Here is a 14,228-nt window from a genome sequence, read left to right as displayed (position 1 = left end):
GAACGCACCGGGGCGGGCTAACAGCAATATCAGTGTTTTCTTTTTTCTTTTCTTTTTTTTTTTTATAAACATGCGTGTTTTTTAAAGATGCCATCGTGATTTTTTTTTCATTTGTTTGATTGTTGTTGAAAGTTGAGAGGCTCCAAGTTTGCCCTCTGCTAGACTACACAGGCACAGGCGCATATATACACAAACACACCCCTTTAAAAAGGCGCACACACACACACGCACACACACACACGGGGTCCCTCTGCGAGCTCAAAAGAAGGAGGAAAAAAAATGCGCCACTCTTGGAGCGACTTTCAAGGGGAAAAAAGTTGAGGAAGACAGAAGAGGACGAACCAAGGGGAGACTCGGATGAAAGCGCCTCCTTCGCTATTTCTCCTCGCACTGTAAATAGATGGTTATTTATGCGCATAAATGAAACTATCCTAAAAGGTAGCGCTGCGTCTCTCCATTTTTTTGGATAAACGTAGCGGGGGGAGCCACATCCATGCGACGCTCACATTTCTGGGCAGAAACTTAGACTTGTGGACTTTTCAAGTTGCCTTGAATTTTCGCGACAAGCACAACTTGTGGTGTCCGAGTGTGTTTGGACGGTGGACGGTGGGATTTTATCTCTTCGCTTTAGAGTCAAACGCCGACGGCTGGGAGAGCCAAACCCCAACCGGTGTCTACAACTGGTAAGTGCAGCAGGGGAGGAGGAAAAGAAATAAAACTGAGATGTGTGAGTTAATGCAAGTGGAGGAATTTGTTCCACCTCGTGTTTTTGTGCCTGGTCGGTGCGTCGCTGGTGCGTCTTTAGAAAGCCGCGGCTGTGCCATAAAGACGCATGAAGTGATGTGAGGGCAGGGTTCGCCTCACAGGTCGGCGGATGATAATGATGTATCATCAGCGGTGATGGAGTGTGGGGAAACACAAAGACGGGGGGTAAACCGCACCGTACTGCCCTGCGGTTGGTGAGAAGTGTGAGGAAAGTGGTAAATATGGATTGAAGTATCAGGAAAATGACACATTTGCGCATTTTGGCACCACATCCCGCAGCTTGGTGCGCCAAAATCATCATTTAAGTTCACTAAATTTCAATATCACGCGTAAAATTGTGGTACCAAACAAAACTCTCCTAAAGCAGTCGAAATAAAATGGTGCGTAAACGCTCCACAGAAATTATAAATAACCCTGCTAATTAAAAAAGAAGAGTAACATGAGTTCAGATGTGTTTACCCTCCTCTGCATCCTTTTGCAATATAAGATGAAGAGGGGGGAATGGAGGGGAAAAGAGGCGACTTCACGGTCTCACGCCTTTAATTAATACGGGACCATATGGTGGAGGTTAGTCGATTCATCTCCCGGTAAAGGCTGCAGTCTCATGCTCTACTGTGTTAATTTCAGAAGTAAAGCCAATGTGAGGCAATGCCAGCTTTCTGTCTGCACTGGGCCTCCTGCCACGTGAGTCACTGGTTCGTATCAACTGTTGGTGGTGAGAGCAGAGCGCGTCCGTGGAGTGAGAATGAATGGATGAGCGGGATTAATATAAATAATCATAACATTAATGCAGCCGTAGCTTTGAATCGCTCCTGCACTGTGGGACATGATAGAAGCAATAAGACATAAATATTTATTACTGGGATTAATCACCACCAAACCACCATTAGAGCATGATTAGAAATTATTATTATGAGTAAAGGCTATTAATAATGGCTTTAATGCCGTTTGGGTTAAATATATTTTATGATGCTTGTTCCTGTGTGCGCGTTTTTAAATTAAATATCGATTTTCTTTGCGTAAAACGTAAATTTATCGCGTTTATTTGTGTTAAATATTTTTAAATCTGTTTGTTTAGTTTATTTTTAAGGGGATACGTGTGTTTAATTTAAGTTTGCAACAACAACAGGGCAAAAATGGATCAAACTAAATCCTTCGATGTTTAAATTGTGTCCATATTTTTCACACAATAAAATAAAATACCGTAAAATGCATAAATAATAATAATGATTTCAGAGGCCGCGGAGCAGCCAGGCAGGCTGAAATATTGGAGGGACCCCTCATTAAATCTCACTGATTAGATAACACTGAGCCGCATGCAATAACCTTACACCTTACAGCCTGACCCCTACTATTTCATTTTGCAGCGGGGATACAGACGAGGGATGAGAAGAAAGGTTGCGCAGGTACACGCCGTAAAACTTAACCTCCAATATCTGCATCTTTTGAATTAGAGAAGAAGAAGAAAGAAGGAAGGAAGAAAAAAAGCCTCCTCACAGATGATGTAGAGCAGGTGAAGAGAAGAGCTGAGGAAAATGGTTAACAGCATGACTGCATGCAAATTCCCCCCGACTTGAATTATCATAAGCAAACAGTGTGAGCCTGGACTAATAAAACCCCATCTGTGTAACTTCATATCGAGGTAGTATGAGGGCTGCGATAATGAATTTTGTAATATCCCACCGACAGACATCTCAATCAGACTCTAATCCCGTGATTTTACTACGGAATCACTCCACTTCCAACTGCTGCAGGCTCCTGCACCAAAACACAAGATCCGGCTCGTGCAGAACACGCCGTTTTTTATAATAGTCAGACTGCAAAATAATAAATCTTACACTGGGAAAAATATATAACAATACATGACGTGCGATAAAATGGAGTTTTAGACACTCATTTGTCTTAAATCAAGTGAAGTAAAAGCGTCAGGATGATGAGATTACTCATTTTTCTCCCACGCAAATCATCTTGTTTCCATTATTTTCCTCCAATCCAGAGGTTTTACATTTTATTTTCTGCCGTGGCTCAGTGTATGTGCAATTATCTTCTCACACGGGTCAAATAAATCAGAAATAAGTTAATAACTGATGCATTTTACAAATAAAGAGACTTTCAAACCAGAGTGAGACTTATTAAGATGCATATTTCTGCAGCCACCGACGCTCACATCCAAACTTTGTTTAATGCATTTACTTTATTATAACATCAGCACTGCGCCTGCTTTACACCGCCAATTTTAATTTTGCATCAATTTATAAATATTCCTCCAGACCACCAGCATTTTTTTTCTTGTAATCTAATACTCATCCTTTGAGCACCCCACTATTCTTTTCAGTCTTATGTTGACTCCAGTAATTATTGTCTGCAGAAGTAGACCTGGATGTCAGTGAGCGACGCAGCGGGGTTGTTTACCGGACTTAAAGGCTAATTATGGCTCTTTTGTCTGTTTTTGCAGAAGCGGTTTTTCCTTAAATTGCCATAATGGACTCCCACTGCCGCAAACTGGCCACCACCTGCGCGCAAATAGGTGAGTATCTGATCCATCATGCATCATCGATACAGCACAGATATCACACTGAAACAGAAATAATAAAATGTGGTTTTGTAGGGATTTAATATGATTGTTTAATTAATTCAATTAGACATAAAATAGAAGCATTTTTATCTATTTTGTTTTATTGTATTAACATTAAAACGGCACTCTTGACAATTATACAGGCTAATTGTTTGGGTAGCCTATTTATTAAGTACACCTAATATCTTATTTTTATTTACTGAACCGTTCAATGGAGTCCACTGAATTAATGGCTCTTTATTTTAATAATTGTATGGTCCACGCTGGCAGGACAGTTCACCAGAGGGCACAGTGACATGACTGCAGTGTTATTATTTACCATTAACACACAGTTTTACTCATATATTCATCTTGTTCTCGCCCTCAGTGGAAAAGGGCAAAAGAAGTAGAGTTTAAAGGTTGCTGGTGATTTGGTTTCTCATCATCAGCCCACTTTATTTAAAATCTAATGTTGCTTAAAGTAAGTGAACAGTTGTGGCACTGGTAATGAGCCAGCAGCTGTGCAGTTTCTTAAACATGAGATTAAAATATGCAATAAAAAAGGGCAAAATAAAGTTGATTTCTCACAAAATAATCTTCCAACTCGCATTGTAAAACTCGAGTTGGAATTATAAAAAGCAGCTTTGGGTGGATTTTTTTGCAGTGGATGTCCAAAATGTTGAGCTATCTTGGCCTGTCTGCTGGTCACTGTGGAGAGAAGTTGCTGCTGTTTGCTGTCTTAGAGGGACACCTGGTGGTGGGGTGTGGATGTGCAGCTGCAGAGCATCAGCCGAGGCATTGATCAGTGTGTCAGCTCTGCACTGAGGATATTTGTTGTAATTAGAAGATGGACATTATATGACCACTAACATCTTATTACGCGCATTAATTCACTGGCCTCTGGCGCAGTGAGGCTGCTGCTGTACAGCGACTAAAATATATTTATTTTAATGTGGTTTATACTTCGATTCTCTTCGCATTAAGGCGACATGTTTCCCTAAATAACATCTAGAAATAAAACCCAACAAAAAATAGAAATCCTTTGCGCTACAAACTCTGGGATTTATTAATTATTCTCCAACGTGGTGTGGAAATGACATCAGGTCTTGTTAGGGTCTTAAACGAATAACCGATAACTCTCATTCTGTCTCATTTAGCCGACATTGATGGGGCTGCATGTGGCAGAGGGCAGGCTGTTCATAGCTTCACAGCTGCACAGTGCGAACGACCATTGATTAAGCATAATAGGATAACTAAAATAAAAATTGCACGCGGGGAGGAGGAGGAGGAGGGGAGAGGGGGGAGTCAGGAGTGATGCTTGCAAATATAGACACGCCAGCAGCGCCAACTGTTTTGCTGTAATATATGCAGCGCTTGTTGGATTGACTCCGGGGAAAACTAAATGTATAATGAAAGCCCATTCGTGAGGAGGAATATACTAATGGAGGAATCTGATGTCTCCTTAATCCTATGTAAAAAGCCTTGTCGTCTCCCCCCCTATATTGACTGAATTGCTAATTAATGGCCCTCAATGGCGGAGGCCTATTGCGCGCAGTAATCCGCAGAAGAGAGATAAAGCATTCAGAAGGTAGAAATGAAGAGGAAACCGATAATCCACTTCAAGTTTAGTAGTACAATACGGCTGGAGGGAGAAAGGAGCAACAGACTGTTCGCTGCTTGGCATCACATATTATTATTTCTAATAAAAACACACCTGATTTTCAAATATAAAACGCTTATTTTTAGAATTAATTATGAAATAGGGCTGAAAATAAAATATTTCTGTGCGTGTTTTAGTTTGGAAAATAAGGGTATTATTGCATTGTTTAAAATATATAAAGGCCAATAATGAAAATAAATCCATTGCTATAAAATGACACATTAATGATTATAAATTATGACTTAAAATGTGCACCGTCTTAATTAAATTAGTCACAGTGCATCCAAACAAGGATTTATTGCTGTGCACGAGGGCCGATTGGCTTCCCATGTTTTAATAAAGTCTCTTCAGAGTGCGCCCGTGTGTGTGTGAGAGAGAGAGAGTGTGTGTTGTAGTCTATGGTCTGCTGGTATTTATATATCAGAGGCTTTCACGGGATTAGCCCAGTAACTTCTTAACAGCTCCAAGTCCAAATGTGCTGCCTGAATGGGGCGTCCGCTTAGCCACGTGGAGATGTGAAGTGTGTTATTTGACGATGATGATTATGGTGATGATGAAGCAGTTGTGTCCTGGTATGAGAAAATGACCAGATTATAATCAATATTTGAAGTCATTTTGCACGCACACTGGCACGAGTCGCACTAATTGTACCGGCGTGTCCTCCAATCAGCCCATCACTCCAATCACCTGTTACCCAGCTGACATTTCTCCACCCTCAATCCCCCCCTTCCACCCCCACCCTCACCACCACCTTGAAAATTAAACTTGTTTGATTAGACGTGTTTGCTTTGCCTTAACGCGTCACAATCTTTGGGGAGTTATAGGTTAAAAAAAATTGCTGGCGTATCAGCTCAAACTCATTAAAAGTCCTCCTTCAGAAATTCTTAGGCAAATGAGAGTCTTATCAGATTAAAAAAAAACACTACAGGAGTGCTGCTGGCTGAGAACGACGGAGGGGTCCAATCGCAAAGTGAGGAGAGAGATCCAGTTAAGCACCCAGATAAAGTAATCCGTCGTCAACAAACCGAGTCTGCGTGGTTAACTGTGGCTCTGCTGTGATTTAATGGATATTTGAACCTCAACTCTGGGGAGGTCAAGAGGATCGTCTCATTTGGCAACTAGTATGACTGACAATGCTTTTCCTGAGCGTGTGGGGTGCATACAGGGATGTAGAGGATAGGAAACCACTTTAGGTCAGTTTGGCACGTTACATCAAGTATGAAGCTGGATATGAGGATTACAGCGGGGATGCGCAATTACCTCTAAGCCATCCTACCACCTATTTACTTCACTGCCTTTGCTGAATACATGATACTAAAACTCTGCATCCCCATACTGCCCGCCTGTATGAGCTGCACCAGCTTTAACATCCTGTACATGTCTGGCTCTCAGCGTCAGTGCGCACAGAGAGTTCTGGCGCAGTCTGATATCTCTCCCTTTAAAATTCCGCGTGTCCTCACTCTGCTGTAGCAGGCTGCTGTGTTTGATATTCAGTGTGCATCTTTTTTTCATACGGCTTTCAACACAATCCGCTCGGTGGCTCGCTTTATCCACACTGAGTCCCTGAGTAAACTGCGGTGGCAGCGCCTGCGAGCAGGGCGGCTCAGCTTGGGTATCAATAGAACTGCATCGTTTTACTGGGCCACTGGACCCATCTCATAAAATGAGGCCAAACTGTGTTATTTTCATTTTTATTTGGTCTTGGGCTGCTGCGCAACGGCAACGGAGCGCCGCGGGTACACCGTGCGTCCCATCTCTCTTTACATGCTTTTATTTGGAAGAGGAAAAATAAAGCGCCAGCCCCGGCATAAACACATTGGCACACATATCTCGTTTCTGCGAGCTCCGGTTGGCTGGGCACGCCGTCATATCCACATGGATGTGCCTGTCAGAGAGAATATGGGCGGGCGCAACATGGTGACGTGGAGGTCTGGAGAGAGGCGCATAGGCAGTGCGCAGGCAACAGCTGAAATGAACAGAGAGCGGTGTAGTGTGTGTATGCCTCTGGATCTAATATCACCTACCTGTCCTTGTCACTCTGATAGTCAGCCGAGGTAGCCGCTGTTTACCACCGATGCTAGTATGGCAGCACTCAATGGCCTCTTTTAAAGCATTTTGCAGTTTAAACAGACAGAGGGCTTCAGCTCAGCCGCATCAGGAACTCATCTGCTGTGCGCTTTTTGGAGAACTGAATACATTCCGCAGACGGACTTTCCGCTTATCATCGCTGCACTAAAGGGACTTACTCTGCTTTTGACAGCCAGTTTTTGCGATCTTCTACCGATGAACTCTATGAGGGATCCATTAAACATAGACCACCACCACCTAACAGGGAATAAACTTGCCTCCGCGCACCACACGGCTCTGGCGATGGCCTCCACTTTACAGCCGCTGCAGCGGTCTGTGGACTCTAAACACCGGTTAGAGGTGCACACGGTGTCGGACACATCTAGTCCGGAGTCAGTCGGTAAGAACCGCCCCGGGTGCAGATGTTCTCGGCAAGGCGCCGCGGATGTCATCTTCATATCAAAGAAAAAAGATTGCTCCCATGAAGCGGCGCAAAAGGAGTTTCACGTGCATGCAAATATGCGATTACAGCTGTCATTTTTGTCACACATAATTAGTTTGGTGTGAGTGTGGTGTAGTGAAAAGTTTCTGTGTTGTGTAAAGGGCAGAGAGAGCTTGTCTTGTGTCAACTAAAATTAGTCAGGCATTTACTCATACACTCAGTTTTAAGATTAAATCAAAAGGTCAGCTAAGAATCTCATAAAATGAAGGAAATGCAGATTTAGATTAATTAAAAAAACGAATTGAGTTTATTTTATGAATCACAGCATTCTTTCCTGAGTGAGGTCAGACTGTGTCCGGCTCATCCATTTCCCAACAGTGTCATGGATTCAGGATTCTTTCTCTTCTGTCCCCCCCTCTGTAGCACACAGGCCTTAATCCCCTTCTGACCCCTGACTGAATCAACTTCTCTCCTCTTGACAGAAAAAGAAAAGAACCAAAATAAAAACGACGACTCGTCAGACGATCCCTCCAAAAAGAAGCGGCAGCGGCGGCAGAGGACTCACTTCACCAGCCAGCAGCTGCAGGAACTGGAGGCCACTTTCCAGCGGAATCGCTATCCGGACATGAGCACGAGGGAGGAGATAGCCGTGTGGACCAACCTCACAGAGGCCCGGGTCAGGGTGAGTAGTCCCTTGGGTGCAAACAAAAACAATTGGTGTGTATAATTCCGGGTAATTTGTGCCAATTGCCCGGTTAACCTACAACTACTCCATACCTTGGTATTATTACGCACGAACAGCAAACTTTACGCACGGCTGAAATTTCCTTGAAAATAATGTAGGACACAGTTTTTAACAGGAAAACAAATAATCAGAGTCTTGTTTAAATATACTGCTGCTTCATGCTCAATTTAATTACACTGTATATGTTTGTCTATTAGGCTAAATATAATTCCAACCCTCTGCGCACAGAATGCAAAATACCGCATTAAAGAACAAGTTAATTTGGCACACTTTAATCTGTTTTGCAATTCCACAATAAAAGAGGACAAATGCTATTTTTATTTGCCTATTTAGAGTAATTACACATTATTACGTTGTTAACAGTTGAGGTTGTTGACATTTGTTGGTGACAGATACCAGTCGTGTTCTGCTGTTCGTGTGAAAGAGGTGCAAAGCTTGTATTTTGCGATTGTCGCCCTGGTGCTGTGTGATTAAGGTCAGCGTGTTTGTGGACGCCTGCAGAGGAATACACATCCTCTCCACTTAAAGATGGTGCAGTGACAGCCCAGTGTGTATTCTGCTCAGATAGAGAGGGCATCAAGGCGGGATTAGCTGCACAGGGAAATAAATATTAATAAAGAGTGTTGCATTTAGATACGTTAAATTTGTTTGGATTTTTTTTTAAATGTTTGTGATTTAATTTTAGCACCAATGCCAGAAAATTAAAGACAGTGTGCCTGGGTTTAAATGTAGAATAAGCACCTGCAATAAATATAAAGGCTTTAAAATATTATACAATACTCTGAGATTATTTCTAACCTGCTCTTATTTCCTTTGCTCTAGGTTTGGTTCAAGAACCGGCGAGCCAAGTGGAGGAAACGGGAAAGAAATCAACAAGCCGAGCTCTGCAAAAACGGCTTCGGCCCGCAGTTCAACGGACTCATGCAGCCCTACGACGACATGTACCCCAGCTACACGTACAACAACTGGGCCGCCAAGGGCCTGACGTCGGCCTCTTTATCCACCAAAAGCTTCCCCTTCTTCAACTCCATGAACGTCAACCCCCTGTCCTCGCAGACCATGTTCTCGCCGCCCAACTCTATATCCTCCATGACTTCCAGCATGGTGCCGTCGGCGGTCACCGGCGTGCCGGGCTCCAGCCTCAACAGCCTCAATAACTTGAACAACCTCAGTAACCCGTCTCTCAACTCCGGGGTGCCCTCCTCGGCGTGTCCCTACGCGCCGCCGACCCCTCCTTATGTGTACAGGGACACTTGTAACTCCAGCCTGGCCAGCCTGAGACTGAAAGCCAAGCAGCACTCGAGTTTTGGATACGCCAGTGTGCAGAATCCGGCCACTAATCTGAGCGCTTGCCAATACGCCGTGGACAGACCAGTCTAATACCTATCTGCACTGCAAAAAATAACCACCTTAGCAAGTCATTATAGGCTGGTAGTGACGCGTAAAGTGGGAGAGAGGAAATCTGGCGCTGAGATAATTGTACTTTTCCGTGTGTTTTGGGAATTTTCTTGATCATATGGCATTTTCTTGGACTTTTTAAGACACTATTCTGACTTTTTCCTCGAGATATTGCCACATGTTTTTTGAAAATCCCCCAAACATCTCAAAGACACAAGTGAGATTATTCATCCATTTATTTTAGGGGAGATTAAACACGATTCTGAGGGTGATTACAAGACCAAGTGATTTGCTATGGTGGTCATTTTTTGCAGTGTGTGGGTAATCACAAACAGCCGGCCACAGGAACAAGAGACTACTACAACTACTTTTTCATTTTTTCAAAAAAGGGCACTAGAAGACTGAACCACTGAAACAAGCTCAACTCCAGGTCGGAGTCAAAAACTGAAAACGGGAGATTTTAGGTTTTATTCCCTCCTTTTGATGAGTCCAGGCCTGCTCCACACTGCGCCACAGTAAAACAAAAGAAAAGGCCTGTTTTATTTTTCATAGCTCGTCATGAGGGTTTTTTTTCTGGTGGATTTTTTTTGGACGTTAATTGTTGACTGAAAAAAAGGTTGTATATATATTTGAATTATCATCTCCTGTTTTGTCGAAGCGAATGCGCTATAACCCTCCAGTCCTCTCCAGGTTCAATTTATCAACGCATGTGGAAAAAGAGAAAAAAAAAGAAAAACCCTAAAAAGGAATCATGTTTTGCTTGCAAACAAAAGGGAATGTACATACTAAAAAAACGCACCAGTTGTGTGTTTCTAACATATTATAAATTTATTATTAATGTCTGTGTGAATATCGATTTAGAATAGCAATTCTGGATTTAAAAAAAGAAAAGCATCAAAAATGTTCCTGCGACAAATTATTTGGTTTTTGCTCTGTGTATACTATTTGGTACGGAATTATGTTTTTTTTTTTTCAACATCCAAAAAAACTATTGTGTTTTATTTAATGGAAGTAAATATATTGTTCAAAAACATTCTGATTTTTATTGAATCTTTGTGTTAGTTAGTCTGTTAGTGGAGTGTAAAGCAATGACAGTGTGTCTATAGCCTTTCGATTATGTGAGGTGCTTGTGCGGCTAATCTATAGAGGAAAACAATGGGCCCGCTCCAATACACATAGCGAGCGAGATGCTCCGTCAGATTAACTGCTGAATACATGTCTGCCTGCTCAGCCAAGAGCCTCGGCTGGTCCACTGGTGCTTGAAATAACACGGGAATCAACAAACAGGAGTTGGACCACACAACAGTGACAACAGTCCATTAGGGTTTGTTTTTTCTCCCTGTGTTTGAACTCAGAGGAGATTGTGAAGAGGATTATTAGACAAAAACATCTTCACTTGATCCTATTATTGCTTTAATAAGGATTTTTATGAAATTGAAATGATCTAAATTCACATTTTAAGCTCCATAAAATGTAATTGTTAAATCTAAATGATCCATTTTTTGTCCAGAGTTTATCTTCATATTTTTAATGCCAGTCTTGTTCCCTATATGCTCCAGAAATCTGCATTATCTCCATGCAGCCTATCTGACTTATACGTGCATCTGTTTGCTTTTGCCCTGTGGTTTTCTTTTGTATCTTGGCACTTTTTAAGTCATGCTCCATAGCGCGCAAATGCGCCAAAGCAAAACAAAGCTACGGTCTGGGGGAAACTATGATTCACAAGCTTGAGCAAACAAGCGCGCACACACACACACCGAGAGAGAGAGACAGATACGGAGGTATGTGGGCCGAAGCTGAGTGGAGAAGGCGGGGGGACAAGTGGAGCTCTGTGGCTGCAGGCAGAGCGCAGGCACCGGGGAGGAAACACTGCAACACTCCTGGCAGGAAATAAAAGAAGCGAGTAAATAGTGGGACTCTGGGTGTACTGTGCGCTGCCATGCGATCATTTTTCAGTCTGTTGATTATGTGAGTTGTTTGTGTTAATATTCTATTAAACCACTCATCACAAATTATGGAGTATCCAAAAAATGTGGTCGCCTTGCAAAAGGAGCTGATTTAGGATCTGATGTCATGCAACAAGAGGCCTGAGGTCATGTCTCGAGGGGGGGTGATTATGAGGAGAAATAAATCACAGTTGGTCCAAATGTTGTTCTTACAAAAAAAAAAAAAAACAACTGCTCAATAACAAACACACGAGAAGCATCCTCCTCGTTTCACATGTATGATTTCCCGAGCTGCAGTGCGCATCCTGCGGCCTGAACTCATGAACTCCAGATTTAGATTCTTACAAAAAAAAGGAAAAAAAAAAGCTGCGGGTGCTTTTGTTGCACGAGTGTCACCTTTTGATGGAGTCGGTAACGCGGAGCAATAATCAGCTGACAGGGGGGATAAGCCTCGGCTGCTGTAGAGGCCGAATACGCAAGTCTGCGAGTCTCAATACACATCGACACAATCAGCACAGGATGACCCGAAGAGAGGAGGCTTCAGTGGGAAATGTTCATTTGGCTGAAACGGCGCACAGGACTGCAGACCTGCAGCCTCTCTGCTCTCTCCTCTGCTCTCCAGCCTGCGTAAAGGTAAGAACTTATTAAAACTAAATGGAAAACAACACGTGTGCATTTATCCCTGCTGTGGCTGCATGTTCACTCATGTTTAATTATAGAGAAACTCACTAAATAAGCTTTTTCACTGCACCATGGCTGCTTCTGTTCTGCTCAGCTGAAATTATTATTTAAAGAATTCAGACACTGCAGTCATTTATGCGTCAAACCACTTTAAAGAAGCAAAGCCACACGCTTCCCACGCATAATAATACCTGATAAATATACATAATAAACTTTATAAATATGTAGTTCATGTTCCAGAAAAAAACACAATTACAAGTCTCTGTTTAAACCAAATTCATATTTGTCCTGCTCCAGTTTTTCGGACACACACTAGCACATCATAATGTGAGATTTGTTCCGCCAGCTGATTAAAAAAAAAAAAAAAATCCAATGTGAAGTAACACACCGAGCCGACACACACTCTCACCTCCACTCCACTGGGAATTCAAACAGAAAGCGAGGAAGTGCAAATATCCAAACATGTATCGTTACACCTCCAATCTAAATAATTAACAATCTCTCAATATTCAGCAGCAGCGGCGGGTTTGGGAGAGACTCGGGGCGGGTTGGTAATAACGGTGCATGCAGATGTATCAGGGAGCATGTTTTTTAATTACACGCTAATGAGGCCTGGGATTCAACTATTGCATTTTATCTGGGGAAAAGACACAAGTTTGTGCACAAGTCGTCTGGCGTGTGCAGCCAAGAAAACACAGAGTATGAACGTAAATTGATAGAATTCTTTAAAAAATAAAATAAAATTTAAAAGCTACTGCATGGCATTTAGCAGGCAAATTATATATTTATTGCATGCATTTAATAGATATGGCAACAATTAAAGCTTCAAAGATAAAAACATAATTTAGAAGTGATATTAATTGTGATTAGGGACATATTAAAATCCCATTTGTTTGCATTTGTGCCTTGTTTTCAAACCAAGCCTCTTCCTATTCCACCACAGAGGATATCAAACCAGCATTTTATTTAAATTACTGCACTTTCAGGTTGTGTTTTTATCTGCTGAGACGCAGCACAAAGTGTGGGAGCTGTGGGTTATGGGTGAAGGAAATGAACACAGATTTGGGATGTATTAGAGCACCCAGGGTGGCTCTGATCAATAGTTTATTTTCGAAGGCTGCTGAGGAGGAGGTGATGCAACAGACCAAAATTAAATCACAGCAGGACTCTGGTGCTAAAACCAGAAAGAAAAAATCAAAGATCATGACTCTGACTTGAGGGGGGGGGGGTCAGTAATTTTCAGGTTGTTATAGGGGGTTAATTTGTTTTTCATGCACATGTTCACTTCTGAAGACAAATGTATACAAATACTGCATTCTTCTAATAGTATACACCGTTATTGTGTCTCCACTTGCACTAACATTTAAACACACACATAAGCATGTTTAGTGAGGTATTTCATTTAAGGCTGCTCCAGCAAAATGGACGACGCTCTTATTATATGCATCAGAATAAATGTAGGTTTGCAGTGACAGAGATACACAGTTAACCTACAAACACACAACTCCTCTGAGCACTTCGCCCGAGTGTGTGTGTGTGTGTGCGCGTGTGTGTGTGCAGTGGTCAGGCAGCAGAGAGGGCTGCTGTGTGTCTGGGGGAGGTGGGTGGGTGGTTGAGGGTTTGGGGGTTTTGGCTCTGGACCAATGGCGGCCCAGCGACTTCAGCTAAAGGTCACATGGTGTGACCTCACACATTCTCACCCTCACCTAAGGCCTGAGGAGAAGTTCTGCATAACAAGATGCATGACTGACCGTCCATCTCAGCTCAGCTCTGAACACCTCAAAGTAACTTTACATTTACGTGATCTGGTCGGGTTTTTCTCAGCAAAATTATTCCAGATTAAATTTAGAATTGGCTTTCACATATTTTTACACACTGCAAAATGAGGTATGTACATGCCTCTGGCTTTGATTTAAAAGTGTGCTTTGTGTGAAAATATTGACTTGCTGGTGTTCATTAGCCGAACAAAG

At 42.4% G+C, this 14,228-nt stretch overlaps 1 protein-coding gene across 2 annotated transcripts; it reads left to right on the top strand.

Annotated features, from left to right (window-relative positions):
* The first annotated feature begins 287 nt into the window (after nt 1-287).
* Nucleotides 288-10,627, top strand: pitx2 (paired-like homeodomain 2). 2 transcript variants are annotated; one of them, XM_049585151.1, is made up of 4 exons: nt 288-683; nt 3,221-3,292; nt 7,971-8,170; nt 9,056-10,627. In XM_049585151.1, exons 2-4 carry the CDS (start codon nt 3,247-3,249, stop codon nt 9,611-9,613), a joined length of 804 nt encoding a protein of 267 aa, XP_049441108.1. In that variant the 5' UTR covers nt 288-683; nt 3,221-3,246; the 3' UTR covers nt 9,614-10,627. The 2 variants fall into 2 exon arrangements, with proteins under 2 accessions (XP_049441108.1, XP_049441107.1); XM_049585150.1 differs by lacking the exons at nt 288-683; nt 3,221-3,292 and adding an exon at nt 6,844-7,446.
* Nucleotides 10,628-14,228: the final 3,601 nt, after the last annotated feature.

Source organism: Epinephelus fuscoguttatus, linkage group LG9 (assembly GCF_011397635.1).
Source record: "Epinephelus fuscoguttatus linkage group LG9, E.fuscoguttatus.final_Chr_v1".
Taxonomy (NCBI): Eukaryota; Metazoa; Chordata; class Actinopteri; order Perciformes; family Serranidae; genus Epinephelus; species Epinephelus fuscoguttatus.
The sequence above is the reverse complement of the archived record's forward strand: the minus strand, read 5'-3'. Positions and strand labels throughout refer to the sequence as shown.